General features: G+C 69.5%; 3 protein-coding genes across 6 annotated transcripts; 2 read left to right on the top strand and 1 right to left on the bottom strand.

Annotated features, from left to right (window-relative positions):
* Positions 1–471: 471 nt before the first annotated feature.
* Positions 472–9,314, top strand: LOC123348358 (protein arginine N-methyltransferase 5-like). The gene is made up of 17 exons (XM_044985876.1): positions 472–606; positions 1,385–1,503; positions 1,795–1,880; positions 2,076–2,210; positions 2,282–2,394; positions 2,602–2,651; positions 2,747–2,910; positions 3,240–3,401; positions 4,166–4,243; positions 4,472–4,530; positions 4,730–4,852; positions 7,177–7,352; positions 7,485–7,594; positions 7,708–7,801; positions 8,000–8,116; positions 8,758–8,822; positions 9,027–9,314. The coding sequence occupies exons 1-17, from the start codon at positions 479–481 to the stop codon at positions 9,177–9,179; spliced, it is 1,932 nt and encodes a 643-aa protein (XP_044841811.1). The 5' UTR covers positions 472–478; the 3' UTR covers positions 9,180–9,314.
* A 421-nt stretch (positions 9,315–9,735) lies between these two features.
* LOC123348359 (probable RNA-binding protein 23) lies at positions 9,736–17,709 on the top strand. 4 transcript variants are annotated; one of them, XM_044985880.1, is made up of 16 exons: positions 9,736–9,891; positions 10,631–10,736; positions 10,830–10,910; positions 11,057–11,104; positions 11,183–11,232; positions 12,750–12,791; positions 13,059–13,214; positions 13,954–14,007; positions 14,244–14,361; positions 14,701–14,853; positions 15,704–15,841; positions 15,941–16,006; positions 16,485–16,677; positions 16,848–16,946; positions 17,220–17,304; positions 17,419–17,709. In XM_044985880.1, exons 2-16 carry the CDS (start codon positions 10,701–10,703, stop codon positions 17,420–17,422), a joined length of 1,323 nt encoding a protein of 440 aa, XP_044841815.1. In that variant the 5' UTR covers positions 9,736–9,891; positions 10,631–10,700; the 3' UTR covers positions 17,423–17,709. The 4 variants fall into 4 exon arrangements, with proteins under 4 accessions (XP_044841815.1, XP_044841812.1, XP_044841814.1 ...); XM_044985877.1 differs by having other exon boundaries at positions 12,747–12,791; XM_044985878.1 differs by lacking the exon at positions 9,736–9,891 and adding an exon at positions 9,983–10,006 and having other exon boundaries at positions 12,747–12,791.
* A 1,652-nt stretch (positions 17,710–19,361) lies between these two features.
* Positions 19,362–23,870, bottom strand: LOC123348336 (GTP-binding protein REM 2-like). The gene is made up of 5 exons (XM_044985851.1): positions 23,832–23,870; positions 22,488–22,753; positions 22,259–22,332; positions 21,534–21,741; positions 19,362–21,091 (listed from the first exon to the last, which is right to left on the bottom strand). The coding sequence occupies exons 2-5, from the start codon at positions 22,732–22,734 to the stop codon at positions 20,829–20,831; spliced, it is 792 nt and encodes a 263-aa protein (XP_044841786.1). The 5' UTR covers positions 22,735–22,753; positions 23,832–23,870; the 3' UTR covers positions 19,362–20,828.
* Positions 23,871–25,605: the final 1,735 nt, after the last annotated feature.

Below are 25,605 nucleotides of genomic sequence, written 5' to 3'. Positions count from 1 at the left end.
TTATCCATTGCGCCACTGGCCCCACGCGCAGAGCCGCGCGCAGCCGCGCCTATAGCCCAGCCGGGGCGGGGCCGGGCACACCCGGTGCATGCTGGGAGGTCGCGCTGCCTCCATGGGCCGCGGGGCATGGTGGGAAATGTAGTCCATAAGCAATGGGCGGGCGCTAGGGGGGCCCTGGTGGGCAATGAATCCTGCCAGCCCATAGACCGCAGGGGCGCAATGCATGGTGGGTAATGTGGTCCTGGCAGGGAAGCTGGGCCTGGCGCTAGGCATGCAGGGAAATGTAGTCCTTGCCCCGCGAACCGCATGACGGGAAATGGGACCTTCCTGGTGCCGCGAGCACGATTGGTTCTCGCCTATTGGGCCCGACCCTCTGCTCTGCGATTGGCCGTCTGGACCGGACGCGCGCTGCGGTTGGCCGGCGGGGCCCGGCGCGGCGCTGTGATTGGCCGGCCGGGCGGGGGCGCGTCTTGCAGTGATGGCGGCAGCAGCGGCGGCGGTGGCTCCGGGGCCGTGCGGGGCGGGGGGCCCCCGCGTGTCTAGCGGCCGGGACCTGAGCTGCGTCCCGGAGGTGGCGGAAACGCTGGGGGCCGTGGCCCGGCAGGGGTGAGACCACGTGACCCGCCCCACGTGGCCATGGCCCCGCCCCCTCCGAGCCCCGCTCATGTGCCGGGGAATTGCCCGCCCCCCCCCCGCGGCCTGGGGACTCCCCCCCCCCCGGGGCTCGGCCCCCCCCGCGGCCTGGGGACTCCCCCCCCGGGGCCGGGCCCCCCCCGCGGCCTGGCCCCCCCCCCGCCAGGGGCCGGGCCCCCCTCCCCCCCCGCGGCCTGGGCCCCCCCCCCGCGGCCTGGGCCCCCCCCCGCCAGGGGCCGGGCCCCCCCCGCGGCCTGGGGACACCCCCCCCGGGGCCGTGCCCCCCTCCCCCCCGCGGCCTGGGCCCCCCCCGCGGCCTGGGGACACCCGCCCCCGGGGCCCGGCCCCCCCGCGGCCTGGGGACCCCCCCCCGGGGCCCGGCCCCCCCCGTCCCCCCCGTCCCCCCCCCGCGGCCTGGGGACTCCCCCCCCCGGGGCCGGGCCCCCCCCCGCCAGAGGCCGGGCCCCACCCGCGCCCTGGGGACCCCCCCGCCAGGGGCCGGGCCCCCCAGTCCCCCGCGCGGCCTGGGGACACCCCCAGGGGCCGCCCCCCCCGCGGCCTGGGGACCCCCCCGCCACTGCGGCCCCCCCCCCGCGGCCTGGGGTCACCCCCCGCCACTGCGGCCCCTCTCCCCTCCCGGGTCAGCGTGGGGCTTGGCGGGATCGCACCCGGGGGGGTCTGGGCTCTGCTGGCCTGGGGAACCCCCCGCCACTGGACCTTGCCCTCCACCCCAAGCCCCGTCTCTCCGCAGGTTCGATTTCCTGTGCATGCCGGTCTTCCACCCGCGCTACCGCCGGGAATTCAGCCACCAGCCGGCCCGCGGCCGCCCCGGCCCCCACACCCGCTCCGACCTGCTGCTCTCGGGGAGAGGTGAGCCCCCAGCGCCGTCTGCTCCCCCCTAACCGCCGGCTGTGCCTCCCTCTGCCCCCGGGACAGCGCCCCCTGCTGGGATCCCCCTGCCGTCCTGGCCTTGGAGCCCCCCCCGCCTTCTCCGTGTCTCCTGCTCAGCTGCCAAGCACCATCTGGGCCCCCCAACCCAGGGAGAGCGCCCCCCCCCGCCACTAGGCTGCCTGGCGCCATGTCCGTCTCCCCCACCCTGCCGGGCCCCTGTGCGCTCTGTGCCCCCTGCACTGTGGATCTCACCCGCTCTCACCCCCCCAGACTGGAACACGCTGATCGTGGGGAAGCTCTCCCCCTGGATCCGCCCTGACGCCAAGGTGGAGGCGGTCCGCAGGAACTCGGAGGCGGTGAGCCTGGGGTGGGGGGCAGCCCCGGTGGGGTGGGTGTAACAGCCCGGGGGGGGGGGGTTGGTGGAGGGGTGGGGAGCAGATGTCATGGTGGGGGGAGGGTGACATCTGGTGGTGAGTTGGGGGGGTGGGATAGACCATGTGGGGTTACTCGGGGGTACTGGGCGGGGGGTACACAGTCTCCTGTCTCCCCAGGCAATGCTGCAGGAGCTGAACTTTGGGGCGTACCTGGGGCTCCCTGCATTCCTGCTGCCCCTGACACAGGGCGAGAACCCCAACTTGGCCCGGGTGCTGAGCACCCACATCCACACCGGGCACCACAGCACCATGGTGAGTGCAGGGCTGGGCGGAGTGGGGGGGCTGGGGGTGCATCCACCACTAACCCCCAGTTTCCCCCCCAGTTCTGGATGCGGGTCCCTCTGCTGGCCCCTGAGGATCTGCGGGACGACCTGATCGAGAACGAGCCGGTGCCAGTGCCCGAGGACGGCTCGGGGGACGAGAAGACGTGGATATGGTGAGGGGCTGGGGGGCACTGCTGGGGGGAAGTACGCAGCCCCAAGCCTGCTCCCGGCTGGGGCAAGCACACGGGATGCGGGGAGGGAGCCTGCTGGGGCTGAGGTTAGGGATCTGGGGGGGGGGGGGGGAGGAATGCTCAGAGGGGAACCGGGGGAGGCAGGATCTTGTCCCCCATTCACTGCCCCCCCCACCCCTTTGTCTGCAGGTGGCATAATTTCCGGACCCTCTGTGACTACAACAAGCGCATCGCAGTGGGTGAGTTCGGGGTGGGGGCACTGCCGCGGGGAAGCTCGCAGCACTGGGGCAGGGGGCTCGCGGGTTTCTTGACCCCTGTTTTCTGCCCCCACCAGCTCTGGAGGTGGGGCCAGACCTGCCCTCCAATCATGTCATCGACCGCTGGCTGGGGGAGCCAATCAAAGCGGCCATCCTGCCCACTAGTATTTTCCTGACCAATAAGAAGGGGTTTCCCGTCCTCTCCAAGATGCACCAGCGCCTGGTCTTCCGCTTGCTCAAGGTAGAGCCCCGCCCCTGCCCCCGCTTGGCCCACCCAGATCTGGCCACGCCCACTGAGACCCCTGGCCAAGCCCCGCCCTCCATGACCCTGGCTGTCACTGAGCCCCACTCCCTCCTGCCCTACCACACCCACCGAGCCCGCCAGGCCCCCTCCTAGCGGGGGGCACTGCTGTGAGAAAGCTCCCAGCACTGGGGTGGAGGGGGCTGTGACCCCTGTTCTCCATCCCCCCCTCAGTGTGGGGGTTCTGCGCTCTGGGGGGGTTTCCCCGTGCTGGGGCTCAGGCTGTGGGCGGAGGGTTGTCCCTGTCTAACCCCTTCCCTGCCCGCCAGCTGGAGGTGCAGTTCATCGTGTGGGGCGCTCACCACCACCCCGAGAAGGAGTTCTGCTCCTACCTGCAGTACCTGGAGTACCTGAGCCAGAACCGGCCCCCCCCTTCCGCCTACGAGCTCTTCGCCAAGGGCTACGAGGACTATCTGCAGTCCCCCCTGCAGGTGAGCGACCCCGGCTGTCATCAGGGTTAACAGCCCGGCATGTTAGCGGCGTGGCTCAGGGTGAACGCTGGCATAGGACTGGGGCTCAGACCCATCAGTCACAAAACAGCTTCTTCAACGTTCGGGGCTAACATCGCCGACTGGCATTGTTACAGCTTGGACCAGTATCCTGTCCTACCATCATTAGGGTTCAGGGTTAACGGCTTGGTCCAGGATTAGTGCCAGCTGGGCTAGCATCATATCCACCCTCCTAGGCTCCAGGCTTGGCCAGTATTCTATCCTGCCATCGGTAGGGTTCAGGATTAATGCTGCCTCCTGCTGGGGTTGGGACTCACAGGTATCAAAGCGGCATAACTAGGGCGCACAGGACCGACGTTCTCGTGCGTCATTGTTAGGGTTCAGAGTTAACACCGGGACTTGTCAGGATTTGGGAGCAGCATCAGACCACAATGTCATTAGGCCTCAGGCTGAATTCTGCTAGAGCATCGTCATCGGGCCTTCATTCATGGAGTATCACCTATTGTTGTCGTTACGCCTGTGGGTTATTGGGTGCCCGTTGTTGGGGTTCTGAGGGAACGCCCCATAACTATACAATGTTGATGCATCCGTCATCAGGTTCATCATTAGGGCCCAGAGTGAACACTTTCCTTGGTGAGCTTTGCATCCATTATTAGGGTTCAACATGAATGTCACCCGCTTCGCAGTGCAATGGGGGGGTGTCTTCCTCCCCCCCTCCTCATGCTGCTCTTCCCCCCCTCCCCCAGCCCCTGATGGACAACCTGGAGTCCCAGACCTACGAGGTCTTTGAGAAGGACCCTATCAAATACTCCCAGTACCAGCAGGTGAGGGGGAGCCGGGCTGTGACTGGGGGAGGGGCTTGGTGGGTGGGGCCAGAGGGAAGGGGGAGTGGCTGTGGGAAGGGGTGGGGCCTGTGGCGAGGGGCAGTGGGTGAAGGTTCAGGGATGGTGGGGCAATGGGGGTGGGGTGTGGCTGGAGGGGGGAGTGTGGTGTGGGGGCAGGGTCCGAGGGGGGCTGCAGAGCTCCCCAGTGACCTCCCCCTCCCCCCCCAGGCGATCTACAGGTGCCTGCTGGACCGGGTGCCTGAAGAGGAGAAGGAGACGAATGTGCAGTGAGTGAGGCCCCGCCCCTCCATGGCGATGCCCCGCCCCTCAGTTGTACCCCTCCCACCTGGGTCATGGGACCCCTGACACCCCCCCCCCCCGGTGATGCCCCCTGAAGGTGGCTCTGACCCTTCCCCCCCCGATGGGGGGTCCCATCCTCCGTGGCACCCCGTGTGCTGCCCTCTGACCTCCCTCTCTGCCCTCCAGGGTGGTGATGGTGCTGGGGGCTGGCCGGGGGCCCCTGGTCAATGCCACGCTGCGGGCGTCCCGCCAGGCCAGCCGGCGGGTCAAGATCTATGCTGTGGAGAAGAACCCCAATGCTGTGGTGACGTGAGTGCCCCCACGCCGGCCCTGCGCCCCTGCCTGTCGGCCCTGCCCTATAAACACCCCGCCCCACCCCTGCTGAGTCCCAGGCCGTGTGTGTGTGTGTGTGTCCGTCCCTCCTCCCCTGAGAACTCGCGGTAGGCGGGGGGGGGGGGGGGGGGATACAGTGGTGGGCAGGTCCCTGGATGAACCCTATTGTACTTAAAGTGCTGCACAGGGTCTTTTCAGGGGGATAAGGCAAAGCGCCAGGTTTATCGGTAATACAGGGATTAATCAGCACTGTAGCACTCGCATACGCTATGTTACACTCCTGCACACGCGCACCCCCCTCCGTCTGTGCTCCCCTTAGCTCCACTGGCCAGGTGAGTTAGAGGGGGTGGGGCGAGCCGGACCCCTCCCATTTCTAGCAGCTTCCCTCTCCTGCAAATCTGTGTGTGTCTGTTGGGCCTTCGTGCTGCTTCCCTGCGGGGGGGGGTCCCAGTGCTGCACAGGGGCTGCTCCTGGCTTCTAACCCCCGAGGCCGTCGGTACGTCTGCTCTTCACTGAGCCGCCGGCCACCTGGCTTGGTCCTGGCTCTGGCTGCCAGCTCCTCGCCAAGGCTTGCAGCTGCCTGGAGGCGCCCGCCTCGCCCCTCGCGCTCCAGCAGGGCAGCTGATTGCCGGGGGGGGGGGGCCGAGAGCTCATTCTGCTCCCGGCAAAGAGCCATTTTCTTCTACCTTAGAGGTTATAACATTATACCAAGGCACAATACAAAGTTTCTACATAAGGATTTGATACAAAGTTCCCATATCAAAGGACTTGACACAAAGTTGCCTGGAAACAGAGATCACACATGGATAGACCCAATACAAGGTCATATGAAAATGATGCTACACTGTTATGTGAAAGTGCTTAATGCAGAGATTTATCTGCACCCCCGCACTCCCCGCAGACTGGAGCGCGGGCAGTATGAAGGGGGGGGGAAGCCAGTGGCGGGCAGTTCCCCGGGCTAACCCTGAACTCCCTGCAGACTGGAGCACGGGCAGTATGAACGGGGGGAATCCAGTGGCGGGCAGTTCCCCGGGCTAACCCTGCACTCCCCACAGACTGGAGCGCGGGCAGTATGAAGGGGGGGGAATCCAGTGGCGGGCAGTTCCCCGGGCTAACCCCGCACTCCCCGCAGACTGGAGCGCGGGCAGTATGAACGGGGGGAATCCAGTGGCGGGCAGTTCCCCGGGCTAACCCCGCACTCCCCGCAGACTGGAGCGCGGGCAGTATGAAGGGGGGGGGAGCCAGTGGCGGGCAGTTCCCCGGGCTAACCCCGCACTCCCCGCAGACTGGAGCGCGGGCAGTATGAAGGGGGGGGAATCCAGTGGCGGGCAGTTCCCCGGGCTAACCCTGCACTCCCCACAGACTGGAGCACGGGCAGTATGAAGGGGGGGGGAGCCAGTGGCGGGCAGTTCCCCGGGCTAACCCTGAACTCCCCACAGACTGGAGCACGGGCAGTATGAAGGGGGGGGAATCCAGTGGCGGGCAGTTCCCCGGGCTAACCCTGAACTCCCCACAGACTGGAGCACGGGCAGTATGAACGGGGGTAATCCAGTGGCGGGCAGTTCCCCGGGCTAACCCTGAACTCCCCACAGACTGGAGGGCGGGCAGTATGAACGGGGGGAATCCAGTGGCGGGCAGTTCCCCGGGCTAACCCTGCACTCCCCACAGACTGGAGCACGGGCAGTATGAACGGGGGTAATCCAGTGGCGGGCAGTTCCCCGGGCTAACCCTGAACTCCCCACAGACTGGAGCGCGGGCAGTATGAAGGGGGGGGAGCCAGTGGCGGGCAGTTCCCCGGGCTAACCCTGCACTCTCCGCAGACTGGAGCGCGGGCAGTATGAAGGGGGGGGAATCCAGTGGCGGGCAGTTCCCCGGGCTAACCCTGAACTCCCCGCAGACTGGAGCACGGGCAGTATGAAGGGGGGGAGCCAGTGGCGGGCAGTTCCCCAGGCTAACCCTGCACTCCCCGCAGACTGGAGCACGGGCAGTATGAAAGGGGCGGAGCCAGTGGCGGGCAGTTCCCTGGGCTAACACTGCACTCCTCCCCAGAGCTGGCAGTATGAAGGGGGGAATCCCAGTGGGGGGGAGCCAGTGGCGGGCAGTTCCCCGGGCTAACCCTGCACTCCTCCCCAGAGCTGGCAGTATGAAGGGGGGAATCCCAGTGGCGGGGAGCCAGTGGCGGGCAGTTCCCCGGGCTAACCCTGCACTCCTCCCCAGAGCTGGCAGTATGAAGGGGGGAATCACAGTGGGGGGGAGCCAGTGGCGGGCAGTTCCCCGGGCTAACACTGAACTCCCCGCAGACTGGAGAGCTGGCAGTACGAGGAGTGGGGATCGCAGGTGACCGTGGTCTCGTCCGACATGCGGGAGTGGTCAGCACCTGAGCAGGCCGATCTCCTGGTGTCGGAACTGCTGGGCTCCTTTGCCGACAACGAGCTGTCCCCCGAGTGCCTGGACGGGGCACAGCACTGCCTGCGGGGTGAGCGGGCGCCGGGGGTAGGGGGAGCTGTGGGTTGGGCAGGGGAAGGAGCTTGGGGGGAGTTGGGGGGGAGGCAGTTTTCATGGGGGTGCTTGTTGCCCTGATGTCTGACCCCCCTCCCCCATCCTCCAGCGGGCGGCGTGAGCATCCCCAGCACCTACACGTCCTTCTTGGCTCCCATATCATCCTCCAAGCTGTACAACGAGGTGCGGGCCTGTCGCGAGAAGGACCGGCACCCCGAGGTGAGCCCCCCCCCAGCCCCCCCCAGCCTGTCTGAAACCCCCAGCTCTGTGCCTGTTGGGGGTTGTGCTCTGACCAGGTCTCTTCCCCCCCCCCCCCTCCCCGGCCTCCCCAGGCGCAGTTTGAGATGCCCTACGTCGTGCGGCTCCACAACTTTCACCAGCTGGCACCACCCCAGCCCTGCTTCACCTTCCACCACCCGCACCCAGGTAGGGCGCTGGGGCGGGGCCTGAGCTGGCCACGGCCCAGCATGGTGGGCTGGAGAGGGGTGGGGCCTGAGCAGACCACACCCCTCGGGGTGGGGGTGGGGCCTGAGGAGACCACACCCCTCGGGGTGGGGGTGGGGCCTGAGCAGACCACACCCCTCGGGGAGCACGTTCTCCCCTAACCTCCCCCCTGTTGGGCAGACCCGGCGCGGGACAAGAGCCAGTACCGGCAGCTGGAGTTCGCAGTGGAGGTGAACACGGTGCTGCACGGCTTCGCCGGCTACTTCGAGACCACGCTCTACGGCGACATCACGCTCAGTGAGGGCGGGGGCAGAGGTTCCTGGGGGGCGGGGCCCGGCCCATTGGAAGGGGGTGGAGGTTCCCGGGGGGGGGCGGGGCCCGGCCCAGGGGCAGGGGAGGAAGGGGGGGGAGGTTCCCAGGGGGGGCGGGGCCAGGGGCAGGGGAGGAAGGGGGGGGAGGTTCCCGGGGGGGCGGGGCCCGGCCCAGGGGAAGGGGGGGAGGTTCCCGGGGGGGCGGGGCCCGGCCCATTGGAAGGGGGCGGAGGTTCCCGGGGGGGCGGGGCCCGGCCCATTGGAAGGGGGCGGAGGTTCACGGGGGGGGCGGGGCCCGGCCCAGGGGCAGGGGAGGAAGGGGGGGGAGGTTCCCAGGGGGGGCGGGGCCCGGCCCAGGGGCAGGGGAGGAAGGGGGGGGAGGTTCCCGGGGGGGCGGGGCCCGGCCCATTGGAAGGGGGGGAGGTTCCCGGGGGGGCGGGGCCCGGCCCATTGGAAGGGGGTGGAGGTTCCGGGGGGGGGCGGGGCCCGGCCCAGGGGCAGGGGAGGAAGGGGGGGGAGGATCCTGGGGGGGGCGGGGCCCGGCCCAGTGGCAGGGGAGGAAGGGGGTTCCCTAGAGCGGGCAGGGGGGGGTCACCAGGCCCGTCTCACCCCCCCTCCTCCCCCCAGGTATCCGGCCCGAGACGCACTCCCCCGGCATGTTCTCCTGGTTCCCCATCTTCTTCCCCATCAAGGTGAGCGCCGCCCGGGGGGCTGGGGAGCAGCGGGGGGGCGGGGCTGGGGGCGGGGCTCCGCGGGAGGGGCGGGGCTTGGCGGGGGCGGGGCTTGGCGCAGGGTCTCCGCGGGAGGGGCGGGGCTTGGCGGAGGCGGGGCTCCGGGGCGGGGCTTGGCGCAGGGGGCGGGGCTCCGCGGCGCTGACGATCCCTCTCTTCCCACAGCAGCCGCTGGCGGTGCGCGCGGGCGAGCGCGTGCGCGTGGCCTTCTGGCGCTGCGCGGGCCCGCGCAAGGTGTGGTACGAGTGGGCGGTGACGGCGCCCGGCTGCTCTGCCCTGCACAACCCGAGCGGCCGCTCCTCCACCATCGGCCTGTGAGCGGGCGCCACGTCACTGAGAGCCCGCCCCCGCGCCTCCCTCTAGGCCTATGAGCGGCCGAGACCCCGCCCACGCGGCGCTCCCGCTCCCCTTTGTCCCGGTCCCTGCGTTTCAATAAAGTTTTCTGTCCCGGCCCGTGTGTGCGTCTGTCTGGGGGGGAGTGGGGCGCCCTCGCGTTGTCATGGCAACTGGCTCCCTGCGTGCTGCCGTGCGAGCTGTCTGCAGCCCCTCTTCGTTCCGGGCCAATCAGCGTTGCTGCTGGGAGCCAAGTCACAGCCTTGCCTTCATATTCAACCAATCAGCGTGGTCGCTGTCGGCAAAGTCCCGCCTCCACTTGCCAATCACCCTGCGGCCGTGGGGACAATGGCGCGCCCCTCCCGCTTCGGGCTTCTCCATCTCGGCCAATCATCGCTGGAGCCGAGGAAAAACATTCCGCCCCTACACTCTCTCTGCCAATCAGAGCCACCCCTCTGGGAAATTGACCAATCAGCGACGGCGCTCTGCAAAGCCGCGTCCTCTAGGCCGGCCGCGGCCAATCAGCGTCGCCCCCCTCACCCAACGAGCGTCGCGCTGCCGCCCCGCCTGCGCCTGCGCACGGAGTTTCGGGGGGAGGGGAAGGTTCTGGAGGCAGCCGCGGCCTCCGCCATCTTAGCGCCGCGGAGACCCGGAGTCCCAGGAGCCGGCGCCGCCGCCGCCGCCGCCGCGGGGGAGGGTGAGAGCGGGGCGGGGTGACGTCACGGCATCGGGGGTACCTCACGGGGGATGAGGGGGATGACGTCAGTGGCCCGTGGGGAGGGTGAGCGCGAGCGCGGAGTTCTAGAACGTTGGTGAGCGGTGGGGGAGGGGTTCGTGGGAGGCTTAGAACGCTGGGGACGCTGCTGGGCGGGGCTTGCAAGGGGCTTAGAACGCCGGGGGCGGGGAGCCAGGGGGTCTAGAACGCGGGGGCGGGGCCTAGAGGGGTTCTAGAGCTGAGGTCCCGCAAAGGGGGCGGGGCCTGGGGCTGTGCTAGACCCGTGGCCAGGTGATGGGCGCCCTGGGTTCTAGAGCCGGGTCCAGAGCAGAGCTGTTCCGGGCAGGCCTGGGCCCCTGGCCCAGGATTTCGAGCCGGGATTGCTCCAGAGCAGGCCTGGCTGCGCCTCCCAAGGGGTTCCCCAGACCACGGGGTGGTGTCCCCCAGCGGGGGGGCCGGGAAGGAGCTGGCTCGTGGGCTAGTTCTCCTCCGTGGTTCTGGAGCCCCCGGCCTGCTCTGGAACGGGAGTTTTTCTAGAACAGGCTCAATACACGGTGCTTGTAAAGTGCTCCAGACTAGCAGTGGGTCAGCAGCGTCTGGGGCCCGGCCTGACATTGGGGGGATGGCTCGGGAGCGTGCAGGCGAGAACGCTTGGGGGCGCGGCTAGCAGTGTGCAGGCTGGTCATGGCCCCCCGGCTCACCACGCCCCATCTTTCCGCAGGACACGTCTGAGCCGCTCGAGCCCTGAGCCTGCCCTGCCCTTCGGGGGTGGGGCCCCCCCGGCGCGCTCCATGGAGCCGGGGGTTTCGAATCCGCTGCAGGAGCCTGTGAGTACCCCACTCCCCTTGGCTGTGGTGCCCTGGGTGGGGCCCCCAGGGGCCGGCCTGGGGCTAACCCCCCCCTCCTCTTCTCTCCCACAGAGCCCGGCCGACGCCATGACGCCCGACGACTTTGACATCGTCATCGAAGCCATGTTGGAGGCGCCCTACAAGAAGGAGGAGGTGAGGGGTGGGGGCCCTTGTGAGGGGGGCGTGCCTCAGTTTCCCCAGCACTGGAGGGGTGGAGGCTGGAGGGGGGCCCTTGGTGGAAGGGGGGGCTGATGGGGGCTGCCCCCTACGTGGCTGAGGCTTGGCTTTGTTCTCTCCAGGCTCAGGCAGGACCCTCAAAGGCACCGGCTGAAGCCCCCGCAGCCCAGGTAACGTAAAGGGGTCCTGGGGGGGAATGGGGAGGGGGGGCGCGTCCCATACTCACCTCTCCGTGCTCCCCCCCGCAGCCCCCAGAGGAGCAGAGCAAGGAGGTGAAGAAGGAGAGTGCCAGCGGCAGGTGAGAGGGGCGAGCGTCCCCCTCGGTAACGGTGTCTCCCCTGGCACTGGGAGGGGGGTGTCCCCCACGGTAACGGTGTCTCCCCTGGCACTGGGAGGGGGGTGTCCCCCTCGGTAACGGTGTCTCCCCTGGCACTGGGAGGGGGGTGTCCCCCTCGGTAACGGTGTCTCCCCTGGCACTGGGAGGGGGGTGTCCCCCTCGGTAACGGTGTCTCCCCTGGCACTGGGAGGGGGGTGTCCCCCTCGGTAACGGTGTCTCCCCTGGCACTGGGACGGGGGTGTCCCCCTCGGTAACGGTGTCTCCCCTGGCACTGGGACGGGGGTGTCCCCCTCGGTAACGGTGTCTCCCCTGGCACTGGGAGGGGGGTGTCCCCCTCGGTAACGGTGTCTCCCCTGGCACTGGGAGGGGGGTGTCCCCCTCGGTAACGGTGTCTCCCCTGGCACTGGGACGGGGGTGTCCCCCTCGGTAACGGTGTCTCCCCTGGCACTGGGACGGGGGTGTCCCCCTCGGTAACGGTGTCTCCCCTGGCACTGGGACGGGGGTGTCCCCCTCGGTAACGGTGTCTCCCCTGGCACTGGGAGGGGGGTGTCCCCCTCGGTAACGGTGTCTCCCCGGCACTGGGACGGGGGTGTCCCCCTCGGTAACGGTGTCTCCCCTGGCACTGGGAGGGGGGTGTATCCCACGGTAACGGTGTCTGGCACTGGGAGGGGGGTGTCCCCCACGGTAACGGTGTCTCCTCCGGCAGTGGGGGGGGCTGCCCCACGGTAACGGTGTCTCCTCCGGCAGTGGGGGGGGCTGCCCCACGGTAACGGTGTCTCCTCTGGCACTGGGAGGGGGGTGTCCCCCACAGTAACGGTGTCTCCTCCGGCAGTGGGGGGGGGCTGCCCCACGGTAACGGTGTCTCCTCCGGCAGTGGGGGGGGGGCTGCCCCACGGTAACGGTGTCTCCCCTGGTGGGGGGGGGGCTGCCCCACGGTAACGGTGTCTCCTCCGGCAGTGGGGGGGGGCTGCCCCATGGTAATGGTGTCTTCTCTGGCAGTGGGGGGGGGGGGTGCCCCACGGTAACGGTGCTTCCCCCCCCCCCCACACACACAAACACTGTGGGAACGGGGAGCTGCCACATGCTAAACGTGTCTCCCCTGGCAGTGGGGGGCTGCCCCACGGTAACGGTGTCTGGCACTGGGAGGGGGGTGTCCCCCACGGTAACGGTGTCTCCTCCGGCAGTGGGGGGGGCTGCCCCACGGTAACGGTGTCTCCTCTGGCACTGGGAGGGGGGTGTCCCCCACGGTAACGGTGTCTCCTCCGGCAGTGGGGGGGGGCTGCCCCACGGTAACGGTGTCTCCTCCGGCAGTGGGAGGGGGGGGCTGCCCCACGGTAACGGTGCTTCCCCCCCCCACACACACACACAAACACTGTGGGGACGGGGAGCTGCCACATGCTAAACGTGTCTCCCCTGGCAGTGGGGGGCTGCCCCACGGTAACGGTGTCTTTCCATCTCCTCCCTCCCCCTCCCAGTAGCAGCAGGAAAAAGAGGAGTCGGAGCCGGGAGCACAGACACAGGTAGGGGCGGGGGGGGGGGGGCCTTGTGTGATTGCCCAGGGGTATGGGGGGGGCGGGGAGCTGTGATTGGCTGGAGGTGGCCCTGGGATGCTGTGTATGGCTGGGACGGTACAGAGTGGGGGAGTGGGGTGTGATTGGCCGAGGGAGGGTGAGGGGAGCTGTGATTGGTACGGGAGGCCAAGGGTGAGTGAGGGTGGCTGTGATTGGCTGGGGGAGGCCAAGAGAGGGTGTGATTGGCCAGCGGGGTCTCTGATGTGCTCTCTCTAGCCGGGATCAGGAGCGGCGGCGGCGTAGCAGCCGGAGCCGGGAGCGCCGGAGCCGCCACAGGAGCCGGAGTCGGGAGCGCCGGCGGGGAAGCCGTTCCCGGAGCAGGGAGCGTCGGCGTGAGGAGAGAGCACGGTACCGCAGTCCTCCGCCCCCTGGGTGAGTGAGACCCTGCCCCCGGCCAGGCCCCGCCCCCTGGGGGAGTGAGACCCCGCCCCCGGCCAGGCCCCGCCCCCTGGGGGAGTGAGACCCTGGCCCCCGGCCAGGCCCCGCCCCCTGGGAGGGTGAGACCCCGGCCAGGCCCTGCCCCCTGGGAGAGTGAGACCCTGCCCCTGGCCAGGCCCCGCCCCCTGGGGGAGTGTGGCCCCGCCCCCGGCCAGGCCCCGCCCCCTGGGGGAGTGTGACCCCGGCCAGGCCCCGCCCCCTGGGGGAGTGAGACCCCGCCCCTGGCCAGGCCCCGCCCCCTGGGGGAGTGTGACTCCAGCCTCTGGAAGAGAGACCCCGCTCCTGGGCATGCCCCCCCAGCCTCCCACCCCAGGTGAGTGGCACCCTGCTCCCAGCCAAGCCCCGCCTGTGGGAGAATGAGGTTCCACCCCCCAGGTGAGTGAGACCCCGCCCCCTGGCTAAATTCTCCCCCTGAGGGGAGTGAGGCTCCACCCCCAGGGGAGTGAGGACCTCCCCAGCCAATCTCCGTCCCCTGGCCAAGCCCCACCCCTGGGAGAGTGAGGCTCCGCCCCCAGGTAAGGAAGGCCCTGGCCAGGCCTATCCCCGGGTGTGGGAACCAGCTAGGCCCCACCCTCACAACCCCTGCTCTCCCCTACTCCAAGGGACCCTTCCCACTGCAGCCCCCGGGGTCCCAGCCGCTGCCCCTGCCCCTGACCTGGTGTCTGCCCCCCAGGCGCCGCTTTGGACACAGTAAGAGCCCCCTGTACCGGGAGAAAAGCCCCGTGCGGTGAGTGGGGGGCTGGGCATGGAGCCGGGGAGCCGAGATGGGGGCTGGGGGAGTGGTGTTGACGGGGGTCTGTCCTGGGGCCTGATGCGGGGGGTGGAGCTGATGGATCTGGGCAGGGGGGTCTGGCCTGAAGGGCCCTGGGGGGGAGTGGAGCTGGGGGGGGGGTTCTAGCTGGGGGGGTGCAGCGGGGGAAGTGTCGGGGGCCCCAGCCACCCGCCTGACACCCCGTCCTGCAGGGAGGCGCTGGGCAGCCTGAGCCCCGAGGAGCGGGACGCTCGCACCGTGTTCTGCATGCAGCTGGCCGCCCGCATCCGCCCCCGCGACCTGGAGGACTTCTTCTCCGCCGTCGGCAAGGTACCGCCCCTGCCCCGCCCCCAGGACATCCAGGGTTGGCCCTGAGTCTCAAGGAGTTAAATCGTCATCGTTAATTAGCAGAGTCCGTGAGGAAACCTCCGGCCGGGAATACGTCCAGCCAGAATTAGCCAGCTGAGGGCTGTCTTGCCAGAGGAATCTGGTTCTGCCCCCTGCTCCTTCCTGAAGCCCCGCCCACTGAGCATAGGCCCCACCCTCCTGCTGGGCCCCGCCCCTCCCCCTGGCCCCACTCTTCCTGCCATCTGGAATCCAGGGCCCTGCCCTCTGCCCTCTCTAACCCTGCCCTGTGCCCGGCCCCGCCCCTCGGCCGTCTCCCCCCAGGTGCGGGACGTGCGGATCATCTCGGACCGGAACTCGCGGCGCTCCAAGGGCATCGCCTACGTGGAGTTCTGTGAGATCCAGTCGGTGCCGCTGGCCATCGGGCTGACGGGGCAGCGCCTGCTGGGTGTGCCCATCATCGTCCAGGCCTCCCAGGTGCGCCGGCCGTGGGGCACAAGGGGGTGTCCGGGGGGGCCGGCTGTGGGGTGGGGGAATGATCGGGGGCTGGCTGGGGGGCAGGGGACGAGGGGGAGGCAACCAGGGGCTGGCTGTGGGCGGGGGATGACAGGAGGATGACTGAGGAGGCAGGGCACAGCCGGTGGGCAGCGTTGGGGGAGGGGGCTGGCCGGGGGGGGGGCTGGTGGCAGGAGCTGGGGGGGGTGTCGGGGGCCTGGAGCCAGACAGGGGAGGGGTTGAGGGCGGGGGCTGGCTGGGGGGGGTGTGTGTGGCGGGAGCTGGGGGGGGTGTCTGGGGGCTGCAGTCAGATAGGGGAGGGGTGGAGGGCGGGGGCTGGCCGGGGGGGGCTGGTGGCGGGAGCTGGAGCCAGACAGGGGAGGGGCGGAGGGCGGGGCCGGCCGGGAAAGGGGGGCGGGCGGAGGGGGGGTGGAGCCAGACGGGGGAGGGGGGGCGGCTGGGAGGGGGGCGGGTGTCGGGGGCGGAGCCAGACGGGGGGGGCGGGTGGGGTGGGCGGGGGCGGGCGGGTGTCGGGGGGCTGGAGCCAGATGGGGGAGGGGGCGGCAGGGGGGCGGGTGTCGGGGGGCTGGAGCCAGACGGGGGAGGGGGCGGCTGGGGGGGGCGGGTGTCGGGGGGCTGGAACCAGACGGGGGAGGGGGGCGGCCGGGAAGGGGGCGGGCGGCGGGAGCTGGGAGGGGGGCGGCGGGGGGCTGGAGCCAGACGGGGGAGGGGGCGGCTGGGGGGCCGGGAAGGGGGGCGGGTGTCGGGGGGCCGGAGCCCGACAGGGGAGGGGGCGGGCGGCGCCCCCCGTCTCACCCCCCCTCGCCCGCAGGCGGAGAAGAACCGGCTGGCGGCCATGGCCAGCGCCCTGCAGAAGGGCAGCGGGGGCCCCATGCGGCTCTACGTGGGCTCCCTGCACTGCAACATCACCAAGGAGATGCTGCGCGGGATCTTCGAGCCCTTCGGCAAGGTGGGGGCGGGGAGCCCCTGGCGGGGGGGGGGCGGGCTTGTGGGCGGGGCCCTGGGTAGCCCACCCCGGCTCTGACCCCTTTGCCCCGCCCCCATGCAGATTGACAGCATCGTGCTGATGAGGGACCCGGACACCGGCCAGTCCAAGGGCTACGGGTTCCTGACGGTGAGTGGGACCCGCCCCCCCTCGGCCCGGCGCTGGCGCCCCCTCCCCCCCCCACGCCTCCCCCCGGCCCGGCCCTGGCGCCCCCTCCCCCTGCTGGGCCGGCCCCGCCCCCAGCCCGGCCCTGGCGCCCCCTCCCCCTGCTGGGCCGGCCCCGCCCCCCCCGTACCAGTCCCCAGCCCTGGCGCCCCCTCCCCCTACCTCCCCCCTTGGCCCCAGCCCGCCCCTGGCGCCCCCTCCCCCTGCTGGGCCGGCCCCGCCCCCAGCCCGGCCCTGGCGCCCCTGAAGCACCTGGCCCCCACTTCTCCATTCTGATGGCTCCTCCCCAGCACACCCCAATAGACCCCCTGCTGGGCCGGCCCTGGTGCCCCCCTCCCCCTCCCCCTGCTGGGCCGGCCCTGCCCCCCCCGCCCCTCCCCTGGCTGTAACCCTCTGCCCTGCAGTCCGGCCGGTTTCACCCCCCTTGGCCTTGCCCCCGCAGTTCGCGGAGGCAGAGTGTGCCCGCCGGGCGCTGGAGCAGCTGAACGGCTTCGAGCTGGCCGGGCGCCCCATGCGCCTGGGCCACGTCACCGAGCGGCTGGACGGCACCACGGACATCTCCTTCCCCGAGGGGCCCGAGGAGCCCGAGCCGGGCGCCGGCGGGGGGCTGCAGCTGCTGGCCAAGCTGGCCGAAGGTGGGGGCTGCAGCTGGGGGGGGTCCTGGCGCTGGGGGGGCTCGTGGTCAAAGACGGGGAGTGGCCCCGTGTGCCCTGAACCCAGCTGTGACCCAGGCCGGCACAGGGAGGGGGAGGGGCTTGGGGTGCGCATCTGTGTCCCCCCTGACGACCCCCCCTTTGCCCCTCAGGCTCCGGGATCCAGCTGCCGGCCGCTGCTGCGGCTCAGGCCGCCCTGCAACTGAATGGCGCCATCCCGCTGAGCGCCCTGAACCCTGCCGCCCTGACAGGTAATGGGGAGCTGGGGGGGGGGGATGCCCCACAGCCAGGGGAACAGCCCCCATTGGCCCCCTCAGCAGGTCCAGCTCCCCACCTGCCACCGAGGGGGTCCCGGCCTGGCCCAGCCCCCAGGATTCGGCTGCTCGGCGCCGGGGGGTTCGGGGGTGGCCCCGGTCACATGGAGTCTCCTGCAGGCCACCTCGCCGGGAACGGGGCCGGGGGGCCTGGGCTCCATGGGGGCCCAGGCTCCATGGGGGCCCCTCTGACCGATTCTCCCCCCGCAGCCCTGAGCCCGGCGCTGAACCTGGCCTCGCAGACGCTGGCGTCCCAGTGCCTCCAGCTCTCAGGGCTCTTCTCCTCCCCGGGCATGTGAGTCTGGGGGGCTGGCGGGGGGGGCGGGGGGGGGGGCTGGAAGGGGCGGGGCTCAGGACTGGGGCGGGGCTTAGTCCTTCCCCCTCTAACATTCCCCTCCTTGGTCTGCAGGTAGTGACCCCGCCTCCCCACGGACCCTGGGGCTGGAGCGGGGGCTGGGCTGGGCTGCCAGGGCCCCCATGGAGTCGGAGCTCCAGGGGCAGAAATGGGGCTGGGGGGGCACGAGCAACAACCCCCCCCCACGCAACCTTGCCCTGACCTCACAGAGGCCCATCTCGGGGAGGGGGGCTCTACGGGGGGCACCTGGCCCTGCCCAGCCCCCCCCCCCCAAATTGTTGGGTTTTTCTTTTCCTTTTTCTTTCTTTTTTTTTTCTTTATGGAAACAAATTAAAAAAAATTATCACAAAAAAATGCCTCCGGGGTTTGTGATGGGCTGCGGGTCGGGAGTGAGGGGCACCGGTAGGGCGGGGGGGAGACCAGGGCTGGGCTGGCAGGGGCTGTGGGTCGGGAGTGAGGGGCACCGGTAGGGCGGGGGGGAGACAAGGGCTGGGCTGGCAGGGGCTGCGGTAGGGAGTGAGGGGCACCGGTAGGGCGGGGGGGAGACCAGGGCTGGGCTGGTCGGGGCTGCGGGTCGGGAGGGAGGGGCACCGCTAGGGCGGGGGGGAGACCAGGGCTGGGCTGGCAGGGGCTGTGGGTCGGGAGTGAGGGGCACCGGTAGGGCGGGGGGGAGACCAGGGCTGGGCTGGCAGGGGCTGCGGTCGGGAGTGAGGGGCACCGGTAGGGCGGGGGGGAGACCAGGGCTGGGCTGGTAGGGGCTGCGGGTCGGGAGTGAGGGGCACCGGTAGGGCGGGGGGGAGACCAGGGCTGGGCTGGTAGGGGCTGCGGTCGGGAGTGAGGGGCACCAGCAGGGTGGGGGGGCAGGGGCTGTGGGTCGGCAGTGAGGGGCACCAGCAGGGCTGGGCGGACAGAGCTGGACTAGCAGGGGCTGCGGGTTGGGAGTGAGGGGCACCGGCAGGGCTGGGCAGACAGGGCTGGGCTAGCAGGGGCTGTGGGGCGGGAGTGAGGGGCACCGGTAGGGCTGTGGGGGGGGGCACGGCTGGGCTAGCAGGGGGCTGTGGGGCAGGAGGGAGGGGCACTGGTAGGACTGCAGGGGGCTGGGCTGTGCGGGGCAGAGGTGGGCGAGGGGGCTGCGGGTTGGGAGTGAGGGGCACCGGTAGAACGGGGGTGGGGAGGCTGATGTCTCTTCTCCCTCCTGACCTGCAGCCCCTGGGCTGCCCAGTCCTCCCCCCCCCCGGGGCCCGGGCGGCTCCAGATTTAGCTCTGCCTGTTTCTGGCCCGTGCCCACGTTAGCCTGAGTCACCTGCTGCCCCCACAGGCCAATGCCCGGGGGGGGCTATAAATACCATTCGCCCCCGGCTGGGAGAGGCCATGCCCCCCCCACGCCCCCAGCCAGCACTCTGTTGCTTTGGTAACATTACCCATCTCCATGGCAACCTCTGCTGCACCACCATGCAGTTTCCATGGCAATGGGATTCAGTTTCCATGGCAACAGGATGCAGTTCTCTTTCTCTTTGTTGCTGTCTCTCTCTCCCATCTTGGGGGGGGGGGCTGAGATTTTTGCCCCCCATCTCCCCATGTGATGGTGGGGGAGGAGCTGGGATGGTGCTAGGAGGAGGGGAGTGAGGGGGGGTTGGGGACCTGGCGTAGGGGAAGAGTCCAGGGCTGCGAATTGGTGGGTGGGGGTGAGGGCTGGGATAGAAGGGGGGCTGGGGAGGGCTGTTGGGGAAGGGGGGGGTATTTGGGACACCTGGAATTGGGCAGGAGCCCATGGCAGCCGGGGGACAGGGAGTTCGGGGGGGGGGAGGATCCCCCCCTTCAGCCTGTTTGCCCCCAGAGCTACTGCAAGGTGCGTAGCCAGGGCTCCGGGATCCTCGACCCTCCCCTCCCCCCATTGACGAGGCAGCTCCCAGCTGTGGTAGAAAAGGGCTTTAATTGAGAGCAGGTGGCCGCGCCCCCAAAATGGCCTCCATTCCCCAGAGGCTCAGCAGGGGGGGAGCCCATCCGAGGTGGGGGGGTCCCTGGGAAATTAAAGCAGAGACCCAGAGGGGAGAATCCGCCTGTGCCTTTAAGTCTCTCTCTCTTAAAGGGGTGGTTTGCTAGGGCAGGTTGTCCAGTTGGTGCCTTTTTAGCTGTTCTTAAAGGGGAGGTGCACATGGACAAATCACAATGGCCTGTGGGGGAGGGTGTCCCAACTTGATGCCTTTACGAGCCTCTTAAATAGGAGGTTTACAAAGTAACCCACTCAACGGGCCCCAGCTCTGTCTCTTTAAGAGCTTTTTAACGCTGCGTATCATAGCGTGGGAGGGCAAATACTCATTTTTCCAGGAAAAAAGCTAGCCAAAGACAATGTGACCGGAGTCGTGCCTTTAACATGCTCTTAAAGGGGAGGTGCCCACATGTGGCAGGCCACGTCCTGCCTCGGCCGCCGGCTCCCACGGAGCGTCGTAAAGGTGAGGGGCACAAATATGGAGGAGGGGAAGCCCAGTACCTTTGAGAGCTCGTGCAAGGAAAAGTGCACAAATCTGGAGGACAGTAAATAAAGAAATAAAGCTTCCAGGTCGAAGCGCTGAAGTAGCTGATTAACTCGTTCCCCAGCTGGTGACTTTAAGAGTCTCTTAAAGGTGAGGTGCAGAGGTGTGGAGGGTAAATACTGAGTCCAGGACAAAGCCAGACAGTGTCTCAGTATAACATTCTCAGGTCGGTGTATTCAAGAAATGTGGAGGACAAATAATAAGGCTCGATCGAAGTCCATGCCTTTAAAATCCTCTTAAAGGTGCAGCACACAATTGCAGCGGTCAAATATTAAATCCAGTTTAAAGCCATCCATCAGCCGCCTGTTCAAAGAGTTCCAAGCTGGCACCTTTAAGCCCCTCTTAAAGGTGAGGGGCAGAAGTGTGGCAGGCAAATAAAACAGGCTTTGGCTTGGAGGAGGCCTTTAATACCCCCTTAAAGGTGAAGTGTCCAAACATGGAGGGCAACTAACAAATTCTCCTTGGAGGTGGAACCTTAAAAACTCTTGCTGAGATTCAAGACCCTCTTAAAGGGGAGAGACACACAGAAGAAGCCCAGCCCAAAGGCGGCCAGGCCTCTCCAACGATGTGGCGCTGTTAAGTCCCTCTTAAAGGCGACGCGCACAACTACGGCAAACAAAATCCAGCGCAAAGGCTGCCTGGCATGTCCCATTGCCACAGCTTCTTCACCACCTTCTTAAAGGGGAAAAGTGCGTGGCTACGGCAGACAAAAAAAACTCCGGTGCGCTACGTCCCCGATTGTCCAACGAAACACAGCGCCTTTAAGGTCATCTTAAAGGTGAGGCGCGCAACTACAGAGGACAAAAATTAAGTCTCATCCAGCCGGCAACGTGGAGGCCGGGGAAGCGCGAAGCCAAGGGGATTGTGGGAGTCTCCGCCCGGGAGCAGATCCGCTGACGGGTGGGGGAGGCTGCCTCTTAAAGGGCCGGTTCACAGCACGGAGAGGTCGTTGCAGGACTTGGAGCGTTGCTTGAAGAAGCGGCCGTTGCGTGGAACCAGGCTGGAGAGGAAGCGCTTGGCTTTCTTGGTGAGGCTCTCGCGGCGCCCGCCCGGGCCCCCGGCCCCAGCCGGCCGGTGCCGGCGCAGGCGGATCTGGCGCACGGCCCCCTCGAACAGCTCCCGTGTGTTGTGGTGCAGCGCGGCCGACGTCTCAATGTGTTTGCAGCTCAGCATCACGGCCAGACTGCGGCCCTCTGGGGGCGGGGCCAAGAGGCCACATTAGTGATCTGGCCCCAGCCACCCCCATCCCTGCCCTGGGGCTGAGGGGGCTCGGGGGGGGCAGGGAGGTTCTATGGACTGGGGGTACATTGGGGGATCCCTAGAGATTGGGGCAGTGGGGGTTCAGGGTCTTTGGAGGGAGCATAGGAGGTTTGGGGTATCAGGTAGTGGGGGGCAGGTTGGGGGCTCAGGAGATGGGGTGGGTGGGGACATGTGTGATGGCAGTTTGGAGGGGCCTGGGGGGATCAGACAGGTGTTTGGGGGCCTCTGGGTGATGGGCTTAGGGCAATTTAGGGGACCCCTGGGGGATTGGGTTTCAGGGCAGTTTAGGGGGCCCCCTGGGGGATGGGGGTCAGGGCAGGTCTCTGGGAGGTTGGGGGGGCCCCCAGGCGATGGGGGTCCCCTGGGGTCACTCACCCTCCAGCGAGACCTCGCGGGAGCGCGCCAGGTCGCTCTTGTTGGCCACCAGGATGACGGGGGGGTCGGGGTGGGGGCTCCCCTCCCGCAGGCGCAGCAGGGTCTGGGGGATGCGGCTGAAGCTGCGCCGGTCAGTCACCGAGAAGACGAGCAGGAAGGCGTCGCCCGTCTGCAGACACGACTCCTGCAGCCAACCGCCCGCCTCGCCCTGGGGAAGGTACCCCCAGAACCCCCTGTCACCCCTGGAGAGCCGCATAGATCTGCATACATTAAGTGAGGCCCCACCTTCCCCCAGCCAGCATGTTATTGGCTAGTTCATGTCAGGCACCCTCCAGCCTCATGCATTAATTTGTATAAGTCTGCATAAATTTACATGCTATCAATTCCCTCCAATGAGCCGCATGTATTGGCCTGCATAGGCCCAACCTGGGCCACTTGCATTAATTTACATATATTTGCATGTACTTGCGAGCCTTCCACGCACCCCACTTCTCTCCCTCATTTGCATAAATGTACATGCAGAGCCCCCACTCCAACGCCATGCATCACGTGCACAGCGCTGCATATCTTTGCATATAATTAACAAAGCAGCCAGTGGCTCGGAGGCTCAAGTTGGATGTATCAGCCCCCCGGCCTCCAAAGCCAGGCCATGCTGCAGGCAAGTCACTCATTTGCATACATTTGCATTCACCCCCGCCCCCTTGGGCGGGGCCCCGAGGTCTCACCTGGTCCCAGATGTCGTAGAGGATCAAGGTTGTGAGCTCCTCGTCCACCGACAGGCGGCGCTCGTACGTGTCCGCTGGGGGGAACCACAATTGGGCGGGGGGGCGCCAGTTCCCCGGAGCCGGGCCCCCCCCCCCCACAGCCAGGGGCCCCCACAGACCCAGGGGGACCCCAGTTCCCGCCTGTGCCCCCCCAGGCCCCCACCCGCCTCCGCCCGCCCCAGGCACTCACCGGCGGGCTCGTCCTCGCGGGGGGCTCCGTCCGGCAGCCCCCCGAAGATGCCGGCCAGCGCCGTCTTCCCCACGCCGCTCTCGCCGGCCAGCACCACCCGGTAGGGCCCCCCCGGCGACCCCCCCGGCGACTCGGGGGGCGAGTCCGGCTCCTCCACCGCTGCCTCCCGCCGCAGCTGGTTCCTGGGGGGCAGGGGCAGGCTGCCCCGGCGGGGCCCCCGGAGCCCCCCCAGGGGGGGCAGCGCCATGGGGGAGCTGGGGGCACAGCTGGGGGGGCAGAGGGGGCGGGGGACACAGGCGAGAGGGGAGGTGACATAGGTACAATAACCCCCCTCCCCCAGCACCTCCCCTCCCCCAGCCCCCCAATCCCCCCACCCCCCAGCACCTTCCCTCCCCAGCACCCCCTCCCCCAGCCCCCCAATCCCCCCCACCCCACAGCACCTCCGTCCCCCAACCCCTCCCCCAGCACCCAGGGGCGGCTCTAGAAAGTAGGCTGCCCCAAGCAGCGCGGTGCGCTGCGCCGCCCTTTCCTGGTCCCGCGGCGGGTCCCCTCTCCCCGCGGCTCCGGTTGAGCTCCCGCAGGCATGCCTGCGGCAGGTCCACTGGAGCCCGGGACAAGCGGACCTGGTGCTGTGGTCCCGCGGCTCTGGTCGACCTGCCGCAGGCATGCCTGCGGGAGCTCCACCGGAGCCGCGGGAAGAGGGGACCCGCCGCAGTCATGCCTGCGGCAGGTCCACCGGAGCCAAATGCCGCCCCCCCGGGAAAGCGCCGCCCCACGCGCCTACTTGGCGCGCTGGGGTCTAGAGCCGGCCCTGCCAGCACCCCAAACCCCCACCCCACAGCACCTCCGTCCCCCACCCCCTCCCCCAGCCCCCCACTCCCCCCACCCCCCAGCACCTTCCCTCCCCAGCACCCCCCTCCCCCCCATCCCCCCCACCCCACAGCACCTCCGTCCCCCAACCCCTCCCCCAGCCCCCCAATCCCCCCACCACCTTCCCTCCCCAGCTCCCCCCTCCCCCCAATCCCCCCGACCCATGAGCACCTCCGTCACCCAACCCCTCCCCCAGCCCCCAAATCCCCCCACCACCTTCCCTCCCCAGCACCCCCCTCCCCCCAATCCCCCCCACCCCACAGCACCTCCGTCCCCCAACCCCTCCCCCAGCCCCCCAATCCCCCCACCCCCCAGCACCTTCCCTCCCCAGCACCCCCCTCCCCCAGCCCCCCAATCCCCCCCACCCCACAGCACCTCCGTCCCCCAACCCCCCCCCCCGGCACTCCAAGCCCCATCGGTCCCCTCCCCCATCTCTCGATCCAGCCCCCCCCCCAGTCTCCTTCCCTCCCCCACCTGCTGCCCGGTCCCGGGGTCCCGGGGCTGGTTCCTGCCGCTGCCTCCGTCCCCCGCGCTCGCGTCTCTCCGGAGCCGGCCGGGAAGCTGCTCCCTTTAAACCCCCCCCCCCCCCCCCGCCCGCCGGGGGAACGCCCCGCCCCCGTGAGGTCACGCGTGAGGGGGGGCAGGGGACCCCCCCATCACCCCCCGCGACAACCCTGGAGCCCTTGGGGGCCCCCGGCCTCGGGGGGCGGAGAGCTGGGAAGGGGCCATGGCCGGCTGATGCGGGCTGGGGGGACCCATGGGGCTGGGGGGCGCGGGCTGGCGGGGGGGGGGAGCCTGGGGACTGGCTATGGGGGTGGGGGAGTCACTGGCTGGCGGGGGGGCTGCGGACTGGCTATGGGGGTGGGGGAGTCGCTGGCTGCTGGGGGGGCTGGGGACTGGCTATGGGGTGAGGGAGTCGCTGGCTGGTGGGGGGGCTGGGGACTGGCTATGGGGTGGGGGAGTCGCTGGCTGGCGAGGGGGGAGCCTGGGGACTGGCTATGGGGGTGGGGGAGTCGCTGGCTGCCGGGGGTGGGGGCTGGGGACTGGCTATGGGGGTGGGGGAGTCACTGGCTGGGGGGGTGGGGCTGGGGACTGGCTATGGGGGTGGGGGAGTCACTGGCTGGGGGGGGTGGGGCTGGGGACTGGCTATGGGGGTGGGGGAGTCACTGGCTGGCGGGGGTCTGGGGACTGGCTATGGGGGTGGGGGAGTCACTGGCTGCCGGGGGGGGGCTGGGGACTGGCTATGGGGTGGGGGACTCGCTGGCTTGCGGGGGGGGGCTGGGGACTGGCTATGGAGGTGGGGGAGTCGCTGGCTGGCGGGGGGGGCTGGGGACTGGCTATGGGGGTGGGGGAGTCGCTGGCTGCCGGGGGGGGCTGGGGACTGGCTATGGCGGTGGGGGAGTCGCTGGCTGCTGGGGGGGGCTGGGCACTGGCTATGGGGGTGGGGGAGTCACTGGCTGGCGGGGGGGGGCTGGGGACTGGCTAGGGGGGTGGGGGAGTAGCTGGCGGGGGGGGGGGGCTGGAGAATGGCTAAGGGGGTGGGGGAGTCGCTGGCTGCCGGGAGGGGGGCTGGGCACTGGCTATGGGGTGGGGGAGTCGCTGGCTGCCGGCGGGGGGGGCTGGGCACTGGCTATGGAGGTGGGGGACTCGCTGGCTGCCGGGGGGGGGGCTGGGGACTGGCTATGGAGGTGGGGGACTCGCTGGCTGGGGACGGGGTAGGGAGGTGGGGGACTCGCGGGCGGGCGGGGGGGGCAGGGGACTGGCTATGGGGGTGGGGGAGTCGCTGGCTGCCGGGGGGGGCTGGGCACTGACTATGGGGTGGGGGAGTCACTGGCTGGCGGGGGGGGCTGGGGACTGGCTATGGGGTGGGGGAGTCGCTGGCTGCCGGGGGGGGGCTGGGGACTGGCGAGGGGGTGGCGGAGACGCTGGCAGCCGGGGGGGGCTGGGGACAGGCGATGGGGTGGGGGAGTCGCTGGCTGGCGGGGGGGGGGCTGGGGACTGGCTATGGGGGTGGGGGAGTCGCTGGCTGGCGGGGGGGGCTGGGGCCTGGCTAAGGGGTGGGGGAGTCGCTGGCTGGCGGGGGGGGGAGCATAGGGACTGGCTGGTGTGTGGAGGTCCTTGAAGGGCAGAACTCGGCCCGTTGGTGGAATTTTGCCCCCCCCCACCAGTCTGCCCCCCCCCCCCCCCATCCAGCTGGGGGTGTGGGGGGTGCTCAGGCACCAGCCTCGCTGGGAGATTCGTCCTCCCC

The sequence above is a fragment of the Mauremys mutica genome, chromosome 13 (assembly GCF_020497125.1).
Source record: "Mauremys mutica isolate MM-2020 ecotype Southern chromosome 13, ASM2049712v1, whole genome shotgun sequence".
Lineage (NCBI taxonomy): Eukaryota > Metazoa > Chordata > Testudines > Geoemydidae > Mauremys > Mauremys mutica.
Note: the sequence above shows the minus strand (reverse complement) of the source record. Positions and strands in the feature narration are given on the sequence as shown.

Coding starts and splice junctions, on each gene's coding strand:
- LOC123348358 (XM_044985876.1), top strand. CDS start 479: ATGGCGGCAGCAGCGGCGGCGGTGGCTCCGGGGCCGTGCGGGGCGGGG. Junction 1,504..1,794: donor CCTGCTGCTCTCGGGGAGAG/GTGAGCCCCCAG, acceptor TCACCCCCCCAG/ACTGGAACACGCTGATCGTG. Junction 2,652..2,746: donor CAACAAGCGCATCGCAGTGG/GTGAGTTCGGGG, acceptor TGCCCCCACCAG/CTCTGGAGGTGGGGCCAGAC.
- LOC123348359 (XM_044985877.1), top strand. CDS start 10,701: ATGGAGCCGGGGGTTTCGAATCCGCTGCAGGAGCCT. Junction 10,911..11,056: donor CGCCCTACAAGAAGGAGGAG/GTGAGGGGTGGG, acceptor TGTTCTCTCCAG/GCTCAGGCAGGACCCTCAAA. Junction 12,792..13,058: donor AGCCGGGAGCACAGACACAG/GTAGGGGCGGGG, acceptor TGCTCTCTCTAG/CCGGGATCAGGAGCGGCGGC.
- LOC123348336 (XM_044985851.1), bottom strand. CDS start 22,734: ATGGCGCTGCCCCCCCTGGGGGGGCTCCGGGGGCCCCGCCGGGGCAGC. Junction 22,333..22,487: donor CCGCGAGGACGAGCCCGCCG/GTGAGTGCCTGG, acceptor GGTTCCCCCCAG/CGGACACGTACGAGCGCCGC. Junction 21,092..21,533: donor CCGCGAGGTCTCGCTGGAGG/GTGAGTGACCCC, acceptor CCCCGCCCCCAG/AGGGCCGCAGTCTGGCCGTG.